Here is a 24,833-nt window from a genome sequence, read left to right as displayed (position 1 = left end):
AAATATGTCGGTGAGACTAAGAGGAAACAGACACTGCCATTCTAGTCAATGCTGGTGGGAGGATATGGCGCAAATGGCATACACACAAGATTATTTACCACAACACCGTAAAGCAAAAGATTGGAAAGCTAAACGTCCATTAACAGGATACTAATATTGTAAATCCATAACAGGTTATGTAGCTCTTCAAACAAACAAAAAAAAATCAGGCAGTGGAGAACAGATGAACCATCTTTAATGAATGGTGTTGAGACATATAGTAGCCATATAGGAAAAATCCAAAATCCAAAAAACCTGGATGCAATACCAGGAAAAACTCCAAGTGAATCAGAGATAAATGAAATCACATAGGTATTGGTGGTGGTGGGGGGTGATCTTAATGACTTCCTTTATATCCTCAGAGTAGAAAAAAAAATTTTTTTTTAGTTTGTTACAATATATTGAATATAATAGGTTCCTTGTGCTATATTAAATCCCTGCTGTTTACCTCTTTTATATATAGTAGTGTGCATCTGCTAATCTCATACTCCCAATTTATCCCTTTCCCCTTTGGTAACCATAAATTTGCTTTCTATGTCTGTGAGTCTGTTTCTGTTTCGTAGAGAAAATGTTTTTAACTAATCAAAATCCAAAACAACAACAGGGTAAAAGATTGATAAATTTGACTATATAAAATCTTTTTAAGTTTTCTGTACAAAATACCATAGCAAAGTGAGAGGACAAATCACAAACTGGAGGAGAACACTGGCAACTTTTATCAGAAAAAGAGATCCTGGGACTTCCCTGGTGGTGCAGCGGTTAGGAATCCACCTGCCAATGCAGGGGACACAGGTTCGATCCCTGGTCCGGGAAGATCTCACATGCCGCGGAACAACTAAGCCCGTGAGCCACAACTACTGAGGCCGTGTGCCACAACTACTGAAGCCCGCATGCCTAGAGCCCGTGCTCCGCAACAAGAGAAGCCACCGCAGTGAGAAGCCCACGCACTGCAAAAGAGAGTAGCTCCCGCTCACCACAACTAGGGAAAGCCCACGCGCAGCAACGAAGACCCAACACAGCCAAAAATAAAATAAATAAAAATGTTTTTAAATTCCTTGTATTAAATCTTCTTAAAAAAAGACAAGAAAAAGAGATCCTAAAAATTAAGACCAACAGCTCAATAGAAAATGGGCATAATATATGTACAGACAGTTCACAAGTGGCCCTCAGAAAAGATGCACAACATTGCTCATTAAAAGAAAAGTGAGGTGCCATTTCCCAACTGTCAGTTTGGCAAAAATCCAAACATTTGACAATACATTCTGTTGTGTATGAATATACACTGTAGGTGGCAATGTAAATGGTATCAGATTTATGAAGAATTTGGCAGTATCTAACCAAATTACATATGCATTTTTCCCAGGACTCAACAATCCCACTTCCAGAAATTTATCCCAAAGATATGCTGGCAGAGATATGAAACAGCATATTCATTAAACTATTTATTCATTGTGGCTTTATTTATAGTGGCAGAAGACTGAAAACAACCCAAATATTTATTACTAGGGGACAATAAAGTTTGAATTAACATCTATCTACACAGTGGAATACTGTGCAATTGTAAAAGGAAGAAAGTATGAACTCTACACAGTAAGATGGAGTGAACGCCATAAGTAAAAATAAGTAGATGCAGAACAGAATATAATGTATGATATCTCCTGTATAATAGAGGAAATACACACACACAGACTTAAAATTTTAAAAAGAAACAGTGGAAAGATAAGCCCAAAACTAATAGAAATGATTACCTACAGGGGAGGAAGAGAACAGTACTGGGGGGACAGGAATGAAGGCAAGATTCTCTCATTGTGTTCCCGGTTTTGTTCTGACTTTGGACCATGCAAATGTTTTACATAATTAAAGAAACAAAGTTTCATCAAAAGGAGAAAGGTAATCCCTAGAAACTGAAAGGAAAAGAAAACAAAAGATACTAAACTATATATTAAGTTGGTGGCATAACCACACAGAGAAAAGAACAATTTCAAATAATTTTAAAACATAGTACTTTGTGTACTGCTAATGAGGTGTATTTTAAGGACAAAAAGAAACACAAAGAAATCAAATTCTGCATTAAGAAGTCTTATAGTTAACAGTAAAATTAGGGGGATTCCCTGGCAGTCTAGTGGTTAGGACTTGGCGCTTTCACTGCCATGGCCCAGGTTCAATCCCTGGGCAGGGAACTAAGATCACACAAGCCTCATAGCACAGCCAAAGAAAGAAAGAAGAAAACAAACAAATAAAAACAGTAAAATTGGTATTAATATTTGGAAACGTGTATAATGTATAAGACAAATACATGATTATGTTAACACTTTTAGGAACAAAATTTTCAACTTAAGCAAAGAGATATCAATAATCTTACATTAGAATTGGAAATGTTAACCTGGACTCAGGAATATGCTAAATGCCAATTTATAGAAAATACAGGTATATGGAAACAAGTTAAGCAATGCCAGAAGGAAGCAATCAACCAGATGCAGAATGTGAACATGCAGAGAAAAGAAACATGTGGAAAGGAAGGGACTGTTACAAGGAAATATCTCCAAATATGCTGTGAGATGGACAAAGCAAGGTACAGAACAGTGTGCATGCTACAGCACCAATTGTGTTAAAACAGTATCTATTCATTTTTTGAACATATGTATTTTTATATTTCTAGAAGGAGACAAGAAATAGGGATACCTGTTTTTCATTTTTGAGCCATGTGAATATAATACTTATTCAAAATAGTTACACGGAAAAAAAAAACACTGTAAAGTTAAGATTTACTTTTGGATGTATTCTTGGCGCTATAAAAGCACATATTTGGATCACTGTCCAAACCACTCAAGTTATTTAAGTTTTTTTCATGGAAAAAAAAAATCTAAAAATGTTTTTGACTATATTCAAGATATTTTAAAATTCTATTACTTTTAGTAACAGCCTTAAGAAGAAAATTTCAAAGCACAAATACTTCTTTACTTAATGAAATAGCTAATACTGCAAGCCAGATGTGATGACAAGCACTTCACATGTATGGAATTATTCAAGCGACGATCCAAACCCTTTGAGGCACAGACTACTACTCTATTTTGCACATGAGACTGTTAAAAGGCTATCACTTGTCTCAGGTCTTGCAGCTAAGAAATGGCAGGACCAAGATTCCAAGTAAACTGGCTGCATCCAGGGCCTGAATACTTAACCACAGATGACAGAGCCTCCTGTAATGTCAGTGAAGGGTGACAAAAGAATGGGGGCAATGGCACAGACAAACCACAGTCCAGTGAACTGTGGAATGATCACACCCTCATCTTTTTGTTTGACGTTCAACTATAAGGGTGTCCTTTAACAAGGACCTCAGCTCTCTCCTGACACCTCCTGCTTTTAAAGGACAGGCAAAAGCACTCTTGGTGTATAAGACAAAACACACTACATGTCGAATCGAATTACAGCAAATTCTAGTGCCAAAGAGAGTCTCATTGCAACAAAAAGGTTTACGATATTCATCTACTATTCTTATTCTAACTAATTCTCTAAATCCTTTAAGTTCATCACAACAAAACAATACATGTATGTATATCCAAGATAATTACTGATGTCTGTGGTCTGTAATGTCCTCACTTACAGCCAAAATGCAAATGTGTCCACTCAGCTTTACCCACTCAGGTCTTTACATCATTCAAACCAATCTAAACTTTCTACAGTAACATTAAAAGAAATCATTCATCTTGTTCATTACTTTGCACCTTCTGCAAATCAACTTCATTTGTGAGTAAATCTTAAAACTGACCTCACGTAAAGGCAGGTGAGAATACACACCTCAAAAAATTAGGGATGCATGGGATATAAGTGTGTTCATCTTAAAAAAAAAAAAAGATCTTTAGCAGCAGAGATCCCGATCCACAAGTGCCAGGTCTTTGAGAATCACTGAGGGAGACATGCTGACTTACCCTCGCTGGCATTTTCTTTCAGCTGCTCTTCGTATTCTTGCATTGCTGACACACAGCTGTTGTGAATCAATTCCCCTAGGCGCTTCAGATCTGCTACAGACTTATCTACCAACTCAGCATCACGTGCTATGCACTCCAGCCTGAGGAAAGACAAATACGGGGATACCTCAAGGCCCTGTGCCCACGTTTCTAATGTCACGTGAGCTACCACTTGGTTTCACATAAGCTTGCTCCTGCAAAGACACTTTCTCTACATGCCTTAATTGATCCTTCCAACGAGAACCCTCGGACAGTGACTGACGACTTACTTTCCATCATAAAGAATTTGACTTGGAATAGTCCACAAAAACAGACTAATTTCAAAAAACAGAGGAGAAAGGGTTCAGCTTTCTTTATTAACTAAAGGCGCTGTCTGATAACAGTAGCAGGTGAAGTGCCCCAAAGCTATTTGCACTAGGTTTGTTTCTTTGTGCTCACTTTCCTTTCTCTAGCCTACTTTCATTCACTGCAATGTTCCTAGAAGCGAAGTACAGTTACATGTACAATATTTTTCGTTGATCTCCAAGTCATCTGGAGCAGGTGAGTAAATTAATGTCTAAAAGCCAGGCTGTCAAAAGGTGCCAGACCTTAAAAATGGAAAGTAGAACCAAAAAAAGAAACCTCTACAATACAGAAGTGAAAAAGAGGCGGATAAGGAACAATTATATTACTAAGCTTACCGTTCAAGAGGGAGACCAAACTTCTTATACGCCTTGATGAACCTAAGAAAATAATCAGTCAGTCACATTAAAAAACAGACTTCAGCTATATTAATGCAAACACATCCTGTGATGAAATATGAGCCATAAAAACTGTCAAAAAGAGACTGGGCCCAATCCTTGCAACTGCCACTAAATGAACTAAAAGGTGGCCTTTGAAAATGGCCAGCTTAAAATAATGAGTGCTAAAAATCTATTCAAACCAAAGATTAACTTTATTCTCAGTGACTGGTCATGAAACTGCTTAGCGACATAATTGAGAATGGTGACTTAACTCTAGTACTATCATTTTTAGAAGGTACAAGTTTATGGAGTTCAATACATAATAAATGATTTAAAAACCACAACCTCTTATAATAAAATCCAGTACAGTTAAGTGGTCTATATTCAGTCCACTATTGTTACGTTCAATTCCACACTGCAATATTTTCCGTTACTTTCTGGTCAATGATACAAATATAAGGTTTTTAGGACTGCCTCAAATACTTTTTGTAATGAGGCAAAGTAAAACAAACATATGATTTTAAACTTTTTAGGCAAAACTCTTTTGGAAACTCTGACTCCTTCTGCCAAACATTGTCTCCAGCCAAAACTCTAATCTATCCTTCCACAAGTCTCTAGCCTAAACCATGCTATATGCCAATCCATGTTTAATCCACTCCCCTCCCTACAGCCAACCACTAGACTTTCACTAAAAAAGCAAGATGCCATGATATATCAAGGGCATCACTGTAACATGCCAAACTACCTGGTTAGATAAAAATGAAGGGAGAGATACTATGGAGAAAAAAAATGAAAAGAGAGGGCACAGCAACTAAAGAAAATGGGGATGAATATAACAATAGCTAAGAAACAATATTAAAGGAATAGCATGGATTAGGAAAGTACTATATGTGAAAGCAAACCTGAGAATTATTCCTCCACTCTACATTTCTTCTTCTTGATATATACTGAAATATTTTACATCTGAAATAATATGCCATTTGTGATTACTTCAAAATAATATTGAGACAGAGAAGCATTCCAGGAATGGTGGGGTAAAGGACCTCTGAAAATCCGCTCCTCCGTAAAAGCAACAAGAACACTGGCAAAACTGTCAAAATCAACTTTGTTAGAATGCTGGAAATTAACCAAAGGCTTGCAGCCATCTTATGAGCATTTATTCAAGAAAATGGCTGAATCTCAGTATGAATAGTGAGCTCTCTGGCATTTTGACTTGCTCTGTTTCCCATGCCCTCTCCCCAGCTCCATAACTGCCTTGAAAACTACACCTTCCCAACTACTGCAGCTGTGCAAAGAAGCAACACAGCAGCCACTAGAGGGAGCAGAACAGGCCTAGAGCTCCCCCAAAGCTCTTTCCCCAGAGAACAGTGCTATTTTGACCTGACTGACAGCAAGACTTGTCTTCATTTGACCTGACTCTGTATGAAGAACACTGTCTGTAGTTCATCGGTCAAAAAACAATTAGAGGCAAAGGTTTAACACCACAGCTGCCTGAGGCAGCATTATAAGTTGGCAATATGAACAGGCTGACCAAAAACTGCAATGGAAAAACCTGGGGGAAAAGATGTGCACAGGGGTCTTTGAAAAGCTCAGGCATATTCCTGGGTATCTAGAAGGCTGCATATATGCAGGGCTATGTGCAGGCACAGAGAAGACCTGAGGAGCTGTGAATCTCTCACCTCTGGCTGGCATTGAGGCTCTGCACAAACAGGAACTGAAGGCTAAGGCAGAGCTGTAAACTGCCTACCAGAACATTGAAGACATCCCCAAAATACCCAAGTAGCCCTTCAGCAAAGGCTGGTAGATTTACTGGTTGGTAGACTTAAGGTGTTTAAGGAAGTCTCTGTCCAATCATTAGCTGACCACTAAGCTAAATGAGCAGAGACTTCAAAAGACAGAGAAGACAGACTTTGCGGAACTAGTCCAGAAAAGTTACTAAACAAACAGCAACAACAACAAACAGCAAACACAAAAAACTCACGTTGGCAGGGGGAATCTGATTTCCAGACTTGCCACATTGTATTACTTAAAATGTCTAGTTTTCAACAAAAAATTACAGAAAACAAGAAAGTATGGTCCCTATACAGGGAAGGAAGATGGTTTTCAATGGAAATAGACCCTGAGGAAGTCCAGAAGTTGAACTTATTAGACAAAGGTTTTAATCAACTATTATAAATATATACAAGAACTAAAGGAATCCATGTCTGACAAATTAAAAGAAAATTTGAGAATAATATATCACCAAATGGAGAATATCAACAGAGACAGAAATTATATAAAGGAGTCAAATATAAATTCTGGAGTTGAAAAGTACAATAAGATGAAAAAAATCACTAGAGAGGCTCAGGATTAGATATGAATTAACAGAAGAAAAAAAATCAGTTAAAAGACAGGTCAACTGAGGGACTTACTTCTCTGGTGGCACAGTGGTTAAGAATCCGCCTGCCAATAGAGGGGACACAGGTTTGATCCCTGGTCTGGGAAAATCCCACATGCTGAGGAACAGCTAAGCTCGTGCGCCACAACTACTGAAGCCCATGTGCTCTAGGGTCCGCGTGCCACAACCACTGAGCCCACATGCTGCAACTACTGAAGCCCGCGCACCTAGAGCCTGTGCTCTGCAACAAGCCACCACAATGAGAAGCCCACGCACCGCAATGAAGAGTAGCCCTCCTTCCCTGGTGGCGCAGTGGTTGAGGACCTGCCTGCCAATGCAGGGGACATGGGTTTGAGCCCTGGTCTGGGAAGATCCCACATGCCGTGGAGCAACTGGGCCCATGAGCCACAGCTACTGAGCCTGCGCGTCTGGAGCCTCTGCTCCAAAACAAGAGAGGCCGCGACAGTGAGAGGCCTGTGCACCGCGATGAAGAGTGGCCCCTGCTCGCCGCAACTAAAGAAAGCCCTCGCACAGAAAAGAAGACCCAACACAGCCAAAGATAAATAAATTAATTAATTAATTAAAAAAAAAAAAGAGTAGCCCTTGCTTGCTGCAACAAAGACACAACACAGCCAAAAATAAAAAAAAAAAACAACAAGAGATGCGTTTAAAAAAAAAAAAAAAGATAGGTCAACTGAGATTATCCAATGTGAAACACAGAAAAAGAATAAAGACTAGCCTTCAAAAACACAGGAGAAATTAAGACATTCCTAGATAAATAAAAAGACAGAATTTGTTGCTAGCAGACCTGCCCTGAAAGAAATACTAAGGAGAGTACTCTGGGCAGAAATGAAAAGACATGAAACAGTAACTCAAATCCACATGAATAAATGAGAGCCTCAGGAGGATACCTGAGTAAGTAGATAAAAAGACAGTGTATATGTATTTTTGTCAGTAACTCTTTTCTTCTCCTAAATGATTTTAACTATCAACTGCATAAGGCGATAATTATAAAACTGTGTTGGTGGGCTTATAAAGTATAAAGATATAATCTGTGTGACAATAAAAGCACAAAAGAGGGGGAAGAAATGTACCTAAACTGGAGTAAAGTTTTAGAATACCACTGAAATTAAGGTGGTATTAGTCCAAACTAAACTGTTCTAAGTTAAAACATTAAATTATAATCTCCAGGGGGCTTCCCTGGTGGCACAGTGGTTGAGAATCTGCCTGCTAATGCAGGGGACACGGGTTCGAGCCTTGGTCTGGGAAGATCCCACATGCTGCGGAGCAACTAGGCCCGTGAGCCACAACTACTGAGCCTGTGCGTCTGGTGCCTGTGCTCCTCAACAAGAGAGGCCGCGACAGTGAGAGGCCCGTGCACTGCGATGAAGAGTGGCCCCCGCTCACCGCAACTGGAGAAAGCCCTCGCACAGAAACCAAGACCCAACACAGCCAAAAATAAATAAATTCATTAAAAAAAAATTATAATCTCCAGGGAAACCACTAAGAAAATAACTTTTAAAATATAAAAGAAACAAGAGAATTAAAATAGTATACTAAAAAATATGTAATACAAAAGAAGGCAGTAATGGGGGAATAAAGGAACAAAAAAGACCCAAGACATAAAAAATGAACGGCAAAATGCAGACATAAATTCTATCTTATAAGTAACTGCATTAAACGTAAATGGTTTAAAGACTTCAATCAAAAGGAAGAGATCAACAGAATGGATTTTTTAAAAACACCTAACTATATACTACCTACAAGAGTTGCAAGCTAGATTCAAAGACACAAATAGATTGAAATAAAAAAGGTAAAAGATACTGCACATACAATACCAAAAGAGAGTTGGAGTGTCTACACTAATATCTAACCAAGTTATAAACTTTAAGACATAAATTGTTACTAGAGACAAAGAAGGACATTTTATAATGAGAAAACGGTCAATTCATCAAGACAACAGATTATAAAGCATACACACCTAACAGCAGAGGCCCAAAACATATGAAGCAGAAACTGACAGAACAGAAGGGAGAAATAAACAATACAGCAATAATAGAGCCTTCAATACCCCATTTCCAATAATGGATAGATCAGGCAGAAGATCAATAAGGAAATGGAAGATCTGAACAACAGTAAACCAAATAGACTTAAAAAACATCTATAGGACACTCCACTCAACTGCAGCAGAATATACATTCTTCTCAAAATAACACTGAGGGTAGGGGAAAATAGAAATATGGCACACACACAAGATTGACTACAAACTCATAATGGTTAAAATAATACCCGGGGAGGGGGTGTGCTAATATTCTATCAATGTTTGTATACATTTACATTTTTCCATAATAAATTAAACAAAGAAAGAATAAAAGAACAGGTACAACATTTAGTGGGAAACAAAGACCTTGTGATTTCAAATACGGACCTAAAAGGACTATCTGATAATAGTTAAAATTTGGGTTAGGCCATAAAGTTAATCATTTTCATATTTTCTACTTTCTTCAGCTTTTTAAAAAAATAACATGGCAGCTAGGGGAAAAGTGGTTTGGAAGCAATAATTTTAGATTTTTCTGGAGGGAAAAGGGGTGTGAATCAGACACCAACAAATGTGTAGTAAGTACTGACATAGAAAGATGCCTAAAATTGGTTATAAGTGACAAGAAGCTGCAGAACGGTATGTTGTATATACCAATAAACCAAACTGATATCAGCACTAACACTGATGGAAAGTAAACTGGGGTTATCTGTACTACTTTAATTTTTTATATGTATACCATTTCTTTTATACACATTGATACATATGTATGTATGTATTTATTCATATTCTTCAATAAAAACAAAAAAGAAAGTTTCAGCCCAAGTTTACCTCCAACAGCCTCTTTCCTCTTGGCTGGACTTCCTTTGTGAAATGTTCAGAACCCAGAACAAGAAGTAAACAAAAAGAAAGAGCTCAACTGAGGAAAACCTTGGAGAAGGGAGAATCATCCTGGGGCCTTGGAGCATGACTCAGTCCCCCTTGCCTTCCTCTGACCTCCCTGTCATCAATGTCAGGGATCCATCAACCTGAGGCTTACAGCATGTCCTTCCAAATGTGAGGGGGAAGGAGAGCAGAGCCCCCACTAACCTCCGGATCTCGGCATCAGTGAATCCCTCCACGAGGTCCTTCCGCACACTTCGGGGGCGCCCTCTGCGCTTGGGCTTCTTGTCGTCATCAGAGTCATCTGTCTCACTCTCAGAGGCAGAGGATCTCTGCGCCTGCCTCTTAGACTCAGTATCAGAGTCACTGTCATTTGTCTGAGCCTGAAAAGGCAAAGTCACATTGTAGCAAGTGCCAGGTCCAAGAGATCTAAGGACTAAGACCAGCCCATCTTAACTCCTTAATACTCAGAACTTCCCATCGTATCAGGCAAGTCAATTTCCCTTTAAGAAAGAAGGAGGCAGATGGCATGTGATGAAAGAAGACCTGCTTGGGATAGTCACTCTGCCAGAGACATACTGTAACGTCATTAAGTAAACTGGAATAAAAATATTTGGATTGTGGCTTCATGCTTACTTCCTTGGGCAAATTACTTTACTCCTTCATGCCTTTGTTTTCCATTTGTAAAATGGGGACAATAGCACCTATAATACAGGGTTTTCATACGAATTAAATGAGTCAGTAAGTGGAAAAGCACGAACTTATGCCTGACATACAGGGAATACTCAGTGATAGCTACTATTAGCTAATACTGATTTACTAGGATCTCAGACAAGCCTGAGTCTGTTATCTCCAACAACTGGGTAATAAAACAGTCTATCTACTTAAATGTTGCTGCAAAAATCAAATTAGATAGTGCCTATGATAGAGCTTTGTAAACGGAAGCACCTTTATATAATCTCTTACTAAGTATTTATGCCAAGTGCTATAAACAAACACTTAAAGGTGAAAAGAGGTTTGACTCTGAAAGTCAAAGGCCTTGCCAATTAGAACCAAACTCTTAGACTTACTGGTTCTAATCTCAAGGGCAAAAGGTAAACTCTGTCAAACTCAAATCCTGTCCAGCCATCTCACAAAGAGCCGATCTGCAAAGATCAAATGGCTCATAGGTATGCGCGTGAGCCTTGTGCATTTTTCCATTTCCCTCTGCTAGGTTTCCTATAACTCTACCCTGGAACCCTCCACACATCCGGACAGCAACATAAGGTGAACAAAATAAGAAGTATCAATACTTCCATATCTTTCATGTTACTTGATCACCTTTTTAGTGGAACTCCGAATTCGAGGCAACATATAAATTTCTTCCAGCTCTTTCTGCCGCTCTTCCTCCTCTACTTTCTTCCTTTGCTCCTCTGGAATGATCTCATCCCAGTCCTTGTGAGGACGCTCTTCTAGTTCTTCTTCATCCTCCATTGTTGCGAAGTTGGCAACCTTAAAACAAATGGACAACCCATTGTCTGACATTTCCCTATTTCCCAAACACCATCTACTAACACACCAACTCAAGCACTGTTTTTAATCTAACATGCTATGAATGATAATAGGACTCCTGTGATATTACATAATCAAATAATCAATTTTCTACTCATCGCTCCCTTATCGCCCCCCCAACAAAATCTACTTGCCAAATCCTAAAGTTCATCAGAAATTTTACTGAAAAACAGGGAAAGATATAAAGCTACAAACTGCCTTATTATAAGTTTTATTGAAAGATTTGCTGTTAAATCATACACACTTTCTAATGTACTAATTAGAAATTTTAGATTTATTTAGATTATAACATTTGAAAACCTAATACTAATCCATTACAAACTTACAGTCCTATACATTATAAATCGCTACTGAATAGAGCTCATTTGAAACAACCCGTAACTCAAAGCAGTAGCTATTGGTTACCTTATTCATTTTTATCGAAAGTATAGAAGCTAAAGGTCTGTAAGAATTTCATATGCTCAAAACTGCACGTTAGTCTTAGGAATAAAAACAAGAACACAAAATGCAAAAAACTGAAACAAACCTGGAAGAATATTCCATTTATTTCGTATCAAATATTTAATATATTTAGACCAGGACACCATCATGAAGATTACTTCTGTTTAAGAAGGGAGCAGTAGCCATAGAAGTGAAATCCAGTTGAAACACTAACAATTCACCTCCATCCTCTGCATCCATAGACACATTAACTCTGATCCTAGAGCTCTGTGATCCACTCAACTCCTTCCTTTTTCTTCCACTAAGACAACTTCTACCTGTGGCCAACCTTGGACTTCATCACAAAATAATGCTTCCTTTCAAACACTTCTTCCTCAGCCCTTATGGGTCTACCACACATAACCATCAATGTAACCTCCAGGTCTTCCCTGCTTCTCTAACATGCATGGAACCAAACCATGATGAATCCATTCAACCAAGTTCTCACTGGAATCTGGGAAACTTTTGCCACTTTGATGACTCTTCGATGCCTCCCAAGCCAATTCTCCCACCTTGGGATGGCCAACTGATTCAACTTCTCTGACCTCAAGTATTTCTGGAGCAAGTCATATGATCCTGCTGACTGGCTCTAATGTGAAACCCCATCTTCTAAATTCAGCTCTACACCCTAAACCAAGTTCCTCCTGGCAACTCCTGGCCCCTGGATGGGACTATCCCAAATCTTTTCCACTTCTCAGCAAACACCTCACTTAATTTACTGGTAATTAAGGTCACCAGTTGGAACTCCTACATCTTCTCTCCCCTCTATTCCCTGAAGTGTATACTTTCCTTTTTCTTTCAAAGGCAAGTTCCTCCATCTGTGCTTTTGATTATATCTGTTCCAGTCTCCTCCTGGGCAATGTGTAACCAAATTTTCCTTCTTTCCTTAGAACCTTCAGTATTTCCCTATTCTCAATTTCTTTCCTCAACCTAGAAACGTGGTAACACCTTTAAAAAACTTTGCCTTCCTTGATCCTTCTATCCTCATAAATTACTTTCACTATTCTCTTCACTAAGCTTTTTAATAATCTCTATACTCAATGCTGTCATCTCCTACTCATCAGGTACCCAGCTTCTGCATTTAGTCCTGATCTCATTTAATTTTCTATCAAATACCACTAACTACCCCATAACTGTCCTTAAAAAAAAATCCCACCAAGTCAAGAGCTTCCCAACTGTCACCTTCGATTTTCATACCTTTGACCTCTCTTTCTTATGATTCTATTAATGTCTCTCCCACAACCTCTCCACCCCTCCCAGAGCTCCACACTACCAAGTTCTCCACCTATCCCACTGACAGCTTATTCTCAGCCCTTGTCACAGCGACTTCTTTTCCTCTACCCACTGAATCTGGGCAGGATGGACCACTTCAGTGGTGACCCTCATGGGGAGGACTATATGGTCTATACCCACATCATACTTGGAACTCTAGAGAATGATTTTGAGGGGTATGAGTCAACTTCGGTAAATAGAAAAGCAGAGTCCCTTGCACCCAGAAAGTACTGACAGGCATTACTTATTATTGGTTCATGAATCAATGCCAAAGACTTTCTCAGACAATGATTTTCATACCTTAAATTGTGACAGAAGCTCATCTGTTGCACTTGTTGAGACTTCATTCTCTCTGGTTTCAGCCAAGCGCAAAATTTCATCTATATCCATTTCCTAAAAGAACAAGAGCAACACAAACATGGTAAAAAGGCAAGCAGTGTAAGCATTTACTGAAAATGACTGGTGCAAATAAACCAACTCTCTTCTCTGATATTCCATTTTCTTTTACACTCTCAGTTTCATGTCCTTTACATCTAATGTTTCAAACTACTATTTATACAAATGATAAGATGAAACTTCAGAAATTACGAGAAATAAAATTGGAATAAAAAAAACCAAAGACAAAATCCTCAAATGCTTTTCTCATTCTTTCCTAGTCAATTTAGTAAGAGCTTTTAGCCCTGTAAGAAAAAAAGAGAAACTATGTTCTGCAAGTAACTACTATTTCCTTATAAAAGCCTGACTCAGAATCACTTCCAGAAAATTTCAGACTCTCACAGATGATACTTATCAAGAAATTTTTTTCCCTTATTGTTGACTACCTGAGGCTCTGATTCCTCCCCTTCGAGTTCTTTGAAGAGATCCTCTGCTCCAAATTTCAAAATCGCAGTCAGCTCTTCTTTATTAAAAGGATTTGAACTGCAGAAATAAAGTGTAGTTGTAATCTTTTAGGAATGTCAGATAACCTCTATGGAGTTCTAAATATCTATTCTTCATAAAGAGGTCAAATTACTGGTGAAGATATAAATTCTTCCACAAGAAGAATGATCTCACAAATATTTCATGTTTTTTAATCCACAGGATGAGTCTGCAGTGGTAAACCTAACGTAACAAAAGACTAAGAAATCAAGCATTTTCCTGTTGATTCATCTGTTACATGGTTAAGCAAGAAAGATAATTAGCAACATGAGAGAAGGGAGTTCTCTCTTTGTCCTTTGACTCAGAAAGCTATCATTCACCATGAATTTTCAAACTCCTCATCTCTGGTCCAAAATAAAAGAACAAGCTTTTTCTGCCTAGTTTCCTCTTTAATGGAAAATTATTATCATCTAATTAGGAAGGGCTCATTTGATCTCACCTGTAACACAAGTTGGAGGACTGCCTCAGAAGATACTCAACAATTTGGTCAAAATGTAAACTCTCTAAGAGAAATAGTTGTGTTTCCAAATAAAGCCAACTAAAACTTAACTACTTTCCTTTTACAGCCTTCTGTTTTCAATAGGAAAGATAATCTCCACACAAACATTTTTACCAAGAAACAGATACCAATTCAATCTGGTGCATTCTCACTGCTGAAAAGTCCAAGGCAACATTGTGCCAGGATGAAAGCCCAATGGGGAGCACACAGCTGCCACTGCTGCTGCTGTGTCATATGTCACAGGCAGAGCCAAAAGCAAAAGGCAAGAGAGGAGGGCAGGAAAGAAAGAGAGAGGGCACATAAGAAAAGAGCTGATATGGAAAAAAAAAAGAAACCAAAGAAGAAGGAGAAACAGGGAGAGCAAAATAAAATGAAAATGCCATCTTCTTGCAGTTTTGGCTTGGCCTTTCCCAGGTAATTAATGTCTATTGTAAAGCATCCTATTAGAAAGATGAATTATACCAAATGTTGACATAAAATTGACTCTGCTACCTCTCCCATCTTTCTGGCACTTACTTGGACCTTCCAGAGTTGTTTTCCAGAACTGTCCGGCCAGTGGTATCCATGCGCTGAATCACCAGATGGTCCAATACCATCTTCTTTTTGGCCCGTTCTATGATCTCTTCCTCCACGGTCCCCTTTGTAACCAAGCGGTAAATATTTACCTGTAGGAAAAGGAAATGTTATGCTTATGCCTGATCACACATACAAAAAAGTTACCTCTGCCTAAAACCAAGGGGGAAAATAAAAAAATATTTGTTCTCTGCTATGACGTACCACTTGTAAGCCATCCATCCAAGCAGACAGCTTAAGTATTGTACATGCAATATTTTTACTATTTGCAGCACGTTACATTCTTAAATAGCCTCTAAGGAATTATTATAGCCTTGTTCTAACAATAAAAATGCTGCTAAAGAATGATCTGTCTCATTGAAACTGAAACTTTGGCCACATATGGAACTTAAAGAGGTACCCAGTACTAGAGCAGACTTTGAAATTCACCTACGAAGGAAACAAGTGTGTACGTTTCCAACATACCACAGAGCTAATACTGGTCGTGTGTAATAAAAGTAGACCATCTTGAACAATGTTAGAATATTTAAACAACTTTTCCATAATAAAATAGATGGAAAATTTCAATTCTAAGTCTATTCATCATATACCTTTGAGTAAGCCAGAAAGTTACTGGTGATATACTTTTCAAACAGCAAAAGAGAATAGTTTCATATCTATAAGCTCATCTCAGCCCCAAAGACAGCTTCTCTGTACTAATTAACAAACAGACATCTACCCTTGGGGAAATGAAGACAAAACAGGAAAAAAAAAAAAGCATTTTACAAACATCCTGAAAGGGCTGAATAACCTCCCCTGCCCCCTCCCCTCCAAGCCATATCTAGAGGCCCCTCTCCACTGACCTGCTTCTTCTGACCAATTCTGTGGGCTCGGGCTTGTGCCTGCAAGTCGTTCTGGGGGTTCCAGTCAGAATCAAAGATGACAACTGTGTCCGCTGAAGCCAAATTGATTCCCAGGCCACCAGCCCTTGTCGAGAGCAGGAAACAGAAGTCCTGTACACAATGCAATATACTACTTTATGCAGTGGCCTTCTCAGAAACAGTTTCACAGTCCAATAAGCCCTTATACCTGGAAACCCCTGCAGGTGTGAAGAAAAGTGAGATATGATGGACAAACTTTATGGAGGCTACAAGAATGTCAGGGACTTGATGGCAGAGTGAATTTTCATTTGATTAAGAGAGAGTCAGTGCAATGAACTAAGGAGTAAAGTAGAATCTGATAAGGCAATAGGAGCAAAAGAATTGGTGTTCTCTCCTGGCTAAAACTAGTATACAAGCAGTTAACAGAAACCAGACAAACTTAATTATCATGAGGATCGTTTCAGCAAGTTGCTTAGATACTTATTTCCTGGGTAAAGGTGGATTATGCCATGTAAGGCAGTCAGTATGAGCAAGGAGACTTTATTGGGTAAATGTCCATTCATTTGTTAGGCTGGTGAGGAATACAGAAACACTGTACTAAGAGATTACATGACTGAACCACTGGACAGCACAGGATCCTCAATCACCACGGAACATGCACAAAGAAAACCAGAGCAGGTGTGGCCGAACAGCAGTGTGTGGGAAAGACCCAGGCACTGACATATTCCAGTTTCCACAGCAAATAATAGAGACCGGGCAGGAACAGTACACCAGCCTGCATCTGAGTGCTCAGGAAAAAAATGGGCAGGAGGCAGAGAATAAACTCTGAGCCAGAGAAAACCAAAGCCAGACAGATTTCTATTTCCAGGGAATTTGGTCATGTATCAAAGACTGACACCTTTCTGGCATGGAAATGGCACTCAAAAACTGGTAGTTCTGAGTTACACTTTGATAAATGGGTGTATTTAACACATATACACAGATGCAATGAAAAGGTCTCCACATTCTAAATAACAGTCGCATTCACCAACATTATGCCATAGAAATAAAAATGGAGAGAGCTGTCTCACAAGAGCTTTAAACAATTCCAATAAAGAACTGATTAACAGGGGGGCTGAAGCATAGTCTGTGAGCCTTGGCGGAGATACCAAGCAACACCACGCTCTGAAGAGAAGCCTGCAGGTAAACACTTGAGAATGAGACACCTAAAACTTAAATGAAATCTGGGGTCTGAATGATCATAAGAAATATTTTCAATGTCACTTTTTATCAAAGACAATATGAATTATATTAAGATATTTGTGCCTATTATCAAATGGTAAAATGGAAATATTCATACATAAACATTATGAATATAAATTGTTTGGAAAGAGTGATTTAGCAAAATGTATCAAAAATCTTTTTTATATGCTCATATCCTAGCTAAACATCTGAGAACAATAAAATGGTCAAATAAATGATGGAACAGGCATGAGAAAATATTAGAAATTAGTTTTTTTAAATATTTAATGACACGGGAAAATGCTCAGAGTAGAATTTTGAATGAAAGGCAAGCACAAAACTATATGCAGCATGATCCCAATTGGGCAAACATAGAAAGAAACAAAGGGTTTCTTCCAGGGTGAATGGAAACGCACCCAAATAATGTGAATAGCAAGCTTTCTCTGGGATGGAAGTTTTCTTCTTTGTATAGTATTTCTTCTTTATACTCTTCACCATCTTCCAAAATTTCTAAATGTGTTTATAATACTTTCCCCCAGTAATAAAGTAATTTTTTAAATTAATTAAAAAAAAACCTCAGAGCTGCAGAAAATGGTAAAGAATCTCTACTCTATATCTAGCCATCGGACAGGGGAATCAACAGAACTACGAAGAAAGCCACTTTAGCTTTTTCTTGAGAAAGGGCGATATGAAACATTCAACTCACACTGTGTTTTAAACTAATAGTAGGGACCACAAAACCAATCTCAACAAATACTGAAGAAGAGAAACAGGTAACACTGATGGGGTGCTTGCTATGTACCAGGCCCTGCGCTCAGTGCTATGTGTGGAGTATTGCACTTAGTCGTCACAGCAGGATTGTGAAGTAGGGCATCCTGGTGCTTTTACAGTTGAGAAAATAGGAAGGAGAGAGAGGGGGATGGAATTAGATGGTTATCAATGTTTTTAGTAATTACATTCCTCTTCTCCTTGACCATTCAGAGCCTTGGTTCTGAAGAGATTAGTGCCCAAAATTCCTCAAGGAGAACTAAAATTTTAGGCTGGAGAAATAGGCAGAATACCACAGTCTAACTAGGCTTATGTGCTATTCAAGGGGCAGGAGTCATACCGTTCTGGAGTGACAGACAGACATTAAGAGTGTTCAAAGCTCTTGAGAAAGCAGAAAGTTAAGCTTGGTCTATCTATACAGAATAGTGGCCCAGACTTCAGAAGCTCTAACGTTCTCTCCAAAACACTTCTAGTTCTACCTCTGGCCCTCACTACGGCTTTCTTAACTCCTCACACCACTATAGCCTTACTTACACTAAACTTCTTTTCGCCTCTTCTCTCACATCCCATGGTATTTAATAGTTTGATATGCACAAATTACAAGGTTACCACGGTTTCTAACTTGTCCTAAGTGCTCTTCCACATGTACCTTAAAAACAAAATACTTTATAATGTCAAATTCAAGTTGGATACTTAACAGATTAACCAATGTTGCTATTAGCCCAAGCAAGGGAATTAAGTCACATCCTACCGGGGTCCAACAAATCTGAGACATAGCAAACATACTTTTTAAGACTCAAGTCACCAAAAAAAGTATAGATCAGAACCTTCTGATGTAACATACATGTCAAAATTAATCCTACCAGCCAGCCCTCCCCAACCCTCGCCTTGCGGTTCTTCTAGGCCCAGAAATTTGGCACCTGAAAGCCACCAGAGAACCCTCAGTTGATACCGGGACTACTCTGTCATTAATCCAGACCAGGGGAGATAAACAAGCATGCATATACTTTTCTGGATTGACAAACAACAAAATTAAGAGGCATCTTTAGTGATTTCTCCTTCCCTTATCAGGTAGGAGAGTTGCACTGTGAAATGTTTCTGAAACAGAATACATTAAGCTAGAAAGGCTTTCCCCTTGATACAGAGCCCAAGCTGCCCAAATAACAAAGCCATGCATGCTATACCTCAGACCCATCTGCATTGAAGTGGTCCAGTGCCTGTTTTCGGATTTCTCCCTTGATGGAACCATCCAGACGCTGTAAAAATAAACCATAAGAAAATCATAAGGTAGGAAGATCAGCTACACTCAAAATAGAACACCAGACTTGTAACCTTCATCACTCCAACAACCACTGAGTAAAAATAACCAGAACACACTGGCAAAGTGCTGTCCAGGGGCTGTGCTTCAGCAGCACACCCAACTTTGCCCCAAGCTCTCCGGTTACAAACTCAAGGTCAGAAGCTTCTGATTCTAAGGGCCATCTAGGTTTATCCAAGGATCAGAATGGCCACCAGGACATAAGGAGAAAGGTGGCAACCCAAGCTGTGCTTAAGAGGCTTTGTCTGCTTCTACATCTGTGGGTACCAAAGAGATTAGGAAATAGTACCACTGGTCACCTCATAATTAGCTCCTGCAGGAAAATGGTGCTCCTTAGCTACATGGCTAAAAGTTGCCCTGTTATTAAGTGCTCCATAAACCAAAAAATTATTTACATAATTTTGTTTGGAAAACATTTTCCCATAATATTGAAAACGTTAAAATTAAGTGAGTCATATATCCCAGCTTTTCTGAAAATTACACTCTAAAATCAGAGCAAAGTGTTCAAACAGCCAAAATGTATCTTCAAGAGAGCCTCTGGCATTTACTAGCACATACAATTCTTACATTAGACTATATGTCAGTTCTACGTCCAAAACCATGTCACCATAGAGAAACCATATAATATGTAAATACTGAAGAATTACTACTTGTATGCTGTATATAAAGCATTTCTCACTCTTTAAAATCATTTTCACATTACTTCCCCTTAATCACCACTTGAGATAAACTACATCATTTTACCGAAGGCAAAACTGACCAGGCAGATGTCAGCTGACCAGTGATCAGTGACAGGAGAGGGGTGGAGTCTATGGAAGGACCTACAGCTCGGCGCTCTGTCCACCAAACCCAGAGCCACCTGATCACAGGTAGAATCACACACGGGAACCCCCTTTCTTCTTTCTGACTACCAACTCTACTGAGAGCCTTGACCCAAAGATAAGTCTAAACGGCAGGTTCACAACCAGTATTTGAAATGAGAAAACGCAAATGCCCTCTTTTCAATATTCTAAAAGAAGACATTAGGCATGATAACCTGAGTGGACACCAGACTACTCATTCCCTAGAGAGAAAAGTAATGTATTCTTATTTTACTTGATACCCAAATGAGGAGCTAGACCTGAAAGCTCCCAGGGGTCAGATGTACTGAGAGATCACTGACTCTCTGTACTGTGCTATTTTTGGTAACAACCACAGTATTTAACTGTATTCTAAGACAACTGCTGAAAGACCACACAAAGTATTGTGGATATAACAACACCTTTCAGGGTATGCTGAAAGAAAACGTGTTACTGAGTTTTAAAGCTTGGCCTTCTTAGAGAGAATCACTGCCTTCAAGTATCTTCAGTATCAGCATAACTGCATGAGTCCATCCAAAATTAAAGAAAAAGTTTATTTAATGCAAGGCAGGGCTTCCCTGGTGGCACAGTGGTTAAGAATCCACCTGCCAACGCAGGGGACACGGGTTCGAGCCCTGGTCCAGGAAGATCCCACATGCTGCAGAGCAACTAAGCCCGTGTGCCACAACTACTGAGCCTGCACTCTAGGGCCCACAGGCCACAACTACTGAGCCCATGTGCCACAACTACTGAAGCCTGTGCACCTAGAGCCTGCGCTCCGCAACAAGAGAAGCCACTGCAATGAGAGGCCTACGCACTGCAATGAGAGGCCTACGCACCACAACGAAGAGTAGCCCCCGCTCGCCCCAACTAGAGAAAGCCCGTGTGCAGCAACAAATACCCAACACAGCCAAAAATAAAATTAATTAATTAAAAAAAAATCAAGGCATTATAAAAATATTAGGCCAAAGGTCAAGGTAAATTGCACACGTCTATAAATAAATCAGAGATAAGTTTCCCATTGTCTAACACGTAGAAAAATATTATGCTGAAGAAACTTTTTCCCCCTTATTTTTCTCATCTTACAAGAGATTAAAGAATGAAGACAAAAACCCAAAATTATAATTCTGCAAAGTATATTCAGGGACGAGCAAGGTTTCAAGTATACTGCTCTCCTGAGTTCCCCAGCCTCACGGCCAGGGTCAGCTTCCTTTGGGGTGAAATATAAAACACTGTCACCTCTCTTTTTCTTTCTTTCTTAGGATTTGGGCTTCTGTCATCAGGTTCACACTTCCTTCCTCGCTACTTTTACCACAGGCTCAGAGATGTAAGATACCATCTAACAACACTTCTCTTGCCCAATTTTCCTTTCTCTAATCCCCATCCCTCGCCCACCAAAAAAGAATAATCTCCCATGATCTTGTTCATTACAGGGTAGCCTAAAGGCATGGTAGTAAAAATTAAGACCCGCCTGGAACCTTAATCTCAATTTGTTTCAAACAAGAAAACTCTTGTTTTCTCCTTTAGGATAATTTAGCAAGCAAAGCATACAACCTAGAGGGAGGGAGTGAGGAAAGGAGGAAGGGAGAGGCCCCAAGTACCAAGCATCCTCACCTGGAAAGGATAGTGCTTAATAGTCAGGTACTCAGCCAGGATATCCAACATTCTCACCATCTGGGAGAAGATAAGGACTCTGTTCCCTCTTTCTCGAAGTCTTGTCAACAGTTTATCTAATAGAATCAGCTTCCCACTGCTCCTGATCAAGGACTGAAGATTGAAAAGACATTCTAATCATCATGTTCAAAAGCATACTTCAATCTGCCCTTCCTCTCTAATAAGAGTTCATATTTTTAAAATCATCTTTAAGCTTTTGGAAGACTTCTGCAATCTAGCTGACAAGCAATTCCTAAAATGCTCTTTACCTAGTATCTGTGACAATATACTTTCCAGATTTTTCCTAGCTATTTGACTTTTCTCACCTGTTTTTAAAGCTTCTTTTGATGCTCCTTGAAATTACCAAGGAGGAAAAGGAGCATTTTGATAAAAAGCATCTATAGAAACTAAAGTGTCTTTAAGAAAGCAATTACAAACAAGGTAAGCACACACCAGAAGAATCTCCTGTCCATTTTCCCTTTCGTTTTCTTCGGGAGGTTTAATGAGATAACAGTGGTTGCAGCACTTTTTCAGTTCCATCACAATATTAAGGAAACCAGATGTGCTGCCTCTTGTTCCTTTGGCAAGAGCCTTGTAATTTCTAGTCAGAATCCATCTGCAAATTAAGATAATAATGATATTATTAGATTCAAAGAAAGAGAGTTGGGGATACCAGCAGCAGATTATAAAAGGAAATAGTGTTACTGAGGGTGGGAGGCGGCGGTGGGGGTTAAAAAGGCAGGGAGGGATGCTTTATTTTATATCTCCTGCCACCTAACCAGGAACCCTCACACATCTCCAGTCAGATTCAGACCATTAATCATTCTACTGGCTATTTCAGCCTGGATGAACACAGGAATATTAAAAGAAAATAATAGCAACAAAATATATATATTCATAGAACATATATTACATATATGTATTTTATATAAACAATGACTGTCACTGAAGCAGTCTTTATTGTAGTATAAAAGTGGAAATTAAGCTGTCTCAAATTAGAAAATCAGTTAAATACATTAGATATACCAAAGATAGAAGCTACAGGGACTTCCCTGGTGGTCCAGCAGTTAAGACTCCACGCTCCCAATGCAGGCGGGCTGGGTTCCATCCCTGGTGAGGGAACTAGATCTTGCATGCCTCAACTAAGAGCCTGCGTGCCACATCTAAAAGATCCCACATGCTGCAACTAAAAGATCCCTCATGCCGCAACTAAGACCCGGCACAGCCAAATAAATACATAAATAAATGTTTAAAAAAAAAAAAAGATAGAAGCTACATATCCATTTAAACTGTTGTAAAAGGGTATTTTACATAATACAGTGTTCATAACGAGTATGTTTTATATCCCAGTTTGAAAATATTAGAACTGCTTTTTTTCTGAGTAGTGAAATTTCTTTACACTTTTAGCAATCACACTTTTAGGAATCCATCTCAAAGAGGAATTCTCAAGGATTCTCACCGTAGCACTATTTATATAAAAGTATTTGAAACTATCCAAATGTATTTGAAACTACCCAAATGTCCATCACTAGGAGACTAGTTGAATAAACTATGCTACAGATCCACTATTTAGTTGTAAAAAGAAAGGACTGTCTCTATAAACTACTATGGAGTGCTCTCCAGCACAGCCGATTCCCATCACTAAGTGAAAAAAGTAAGGTATAGAAAAATGCATACAGCATGCTACCACTTGCACAAGGAGGCAATAAAAAAAGTTAACATCTGCTTATATTTTAAAAATGAAAAAATAAAGGAAAGATAAACGTTAAGATTTTTAAATATAAAAGTAATTATTACCTAAGGAAAAGAGGGACTAGAATGGGGGAGACAAGGATAGAAGCAAGATATCTCTGAACATGCCAGGCATGGCAGTTTTGCCTTCGGAACTCTATAAATATTATAAATAATCATGAACAAAATTAAACAAAGCAATCTCTAAAAAAAAAACCACTAAAATGAAGTACATAAACTATTGTATCCAGTCAGTACCTAACCAAAGAGAAGAAAAACCATCTCAAGTGCTTTAAGCCTCTTACCATTTCTAGTGGGATATGCCTTTAAAAACAAACAAAAAAATACTATTTTAAAAAACCTTAACCTGTTTTTGTTCCTCATCTTGCTAGTGGTAATCCTGGCACCATTATTTTAAGACTGTGTGTGTAGTGTGAATTAGGCTGGTGCACTTGAGAAGTCGAATTTCTGGCATGGGTATAAGTTCATTACGGTCAAATAAAATTTCTGTAGTACTATTTAACTGGACAAAATTCATGATGTATTTTTATCTTTAAAAACAAACAAATTTCCTAACTCTGTCCACTTTAAAGACCAGTGAATAATGTCCACTGCAGTTGCAAAGAGCACCCCCAGTGCCGTCTGTGACCTCCAAATATCATTTTCCAATGAAACAGATGTGAAGCTTTTTGGCTGACTCTAGTTCTGGGGCAGGAAATGAACGAGACGAATCTGAGCATTTTATCATTCCAGAAAGCAAAGAAGCGATCAACTACAACTTGGATTTTGTCAAAAGAACTTGAACAAGCTCCCACTGGCTAAAACTGGGACCATTAGACCATGAGTATAGATAATAACTGCAACAGAATAAAACACAAATAAATATGTTTACTGATGAATCATACAAAAATATTCATAATCATACCAATAAGTCTCATAAGTCAAACCTTTGAAGGAAGATAGATAATCCATTTTTTCTTTTGAAAACGTCAAAAATTCAACATGGATGAACCTTGAACACATTATGTTGAGTGAGATAAGTCAGACAGAGATAGACAAGTAACGTATGATATCATGTATATGTGGAATCTAAAAAAGCCAAACTTGTAACAACAGAAAGTAAA

The 24,833-nt window shown here is 38.7% G+C and overlaps 1 protein-coding gene across 16 annotated transcripts in view; it reads right to left on the bottom strand.

The window, feature by feature from the left end:
• CHD2 (chromodomain helicase DNA binding protein 2) overlaps nt 1-24,833 on the bottom strand; it is a 141,211-nt gene that overhangs the window by 38,041 nt on the left and 78,337 nt on the right. For 15 of the 16 annotated variants that reach the window (XM_089906846.1, XM_089906845.1, XM_089906847.1 and 12 more), the window contains 11 exons: nt 22,432-22,594; nt 21,940-22,092; nt 19,353-19,424; nt 16,162-16,311; nt 15,263-15,411; nt 14,151-14,247; nt 13,630-13,722; nt 11,347-11,517; nt 10,234-10,409; nt 4,688-4,729; nt 3,969-4,108 (listed from right to left, as the gene is read on the bottom strand). In XM_089906846.1, coding sequence (XP_089762972.1) covers nt 3,969-4,108; nt 4,688-4,729; nt 10,234-10,409; nt 11,347-11,517; nt 13,630-13,722; nt 14,151-14,247; nt 15,263-15,411; nt 16,162-16,311; nt 19,353-19,424; nt 21,940-22,092; nt 22,432-22,594 — 1,406 coding nt within the window. The remainder of the gene's footprint in view (nt 1-3,968; nt 4,109-4,687; nt 4,730-10,233; nt 10,410-11,346; nt 11,518-13,629; nt 13,723-14,150; nt 14,248-15,262; nt 15,412-16,161; nt 16,312-19,352; nt 19,425-21,939; nt 22,093-22,431; nt 22,595-24,833) is intronic. The other variant, XM_089906853.1, reaches the window with a different exon arrangement.

The sequence above is a fragment of the Delphinapterus leucas genome, chromosome 2 (genome assembly GCF_059928025.1).
Source record: "Delphinapterus leucas isolate spDelLeu-1000000601 "Yukka" chromosome 2, BTC_Dleu_Yukka2, whole genome shotgun sequence".
Taxonomy (NCBI): Eukaryota; Metazoa; Chordata; class Mammalia; order Artiodactyla; family Monodontidae; genus Delphinapterus; species Delphinapterus leucas.
This window is presented reverse-complemented; position numbering and strand designations above follow the sequence as displayed.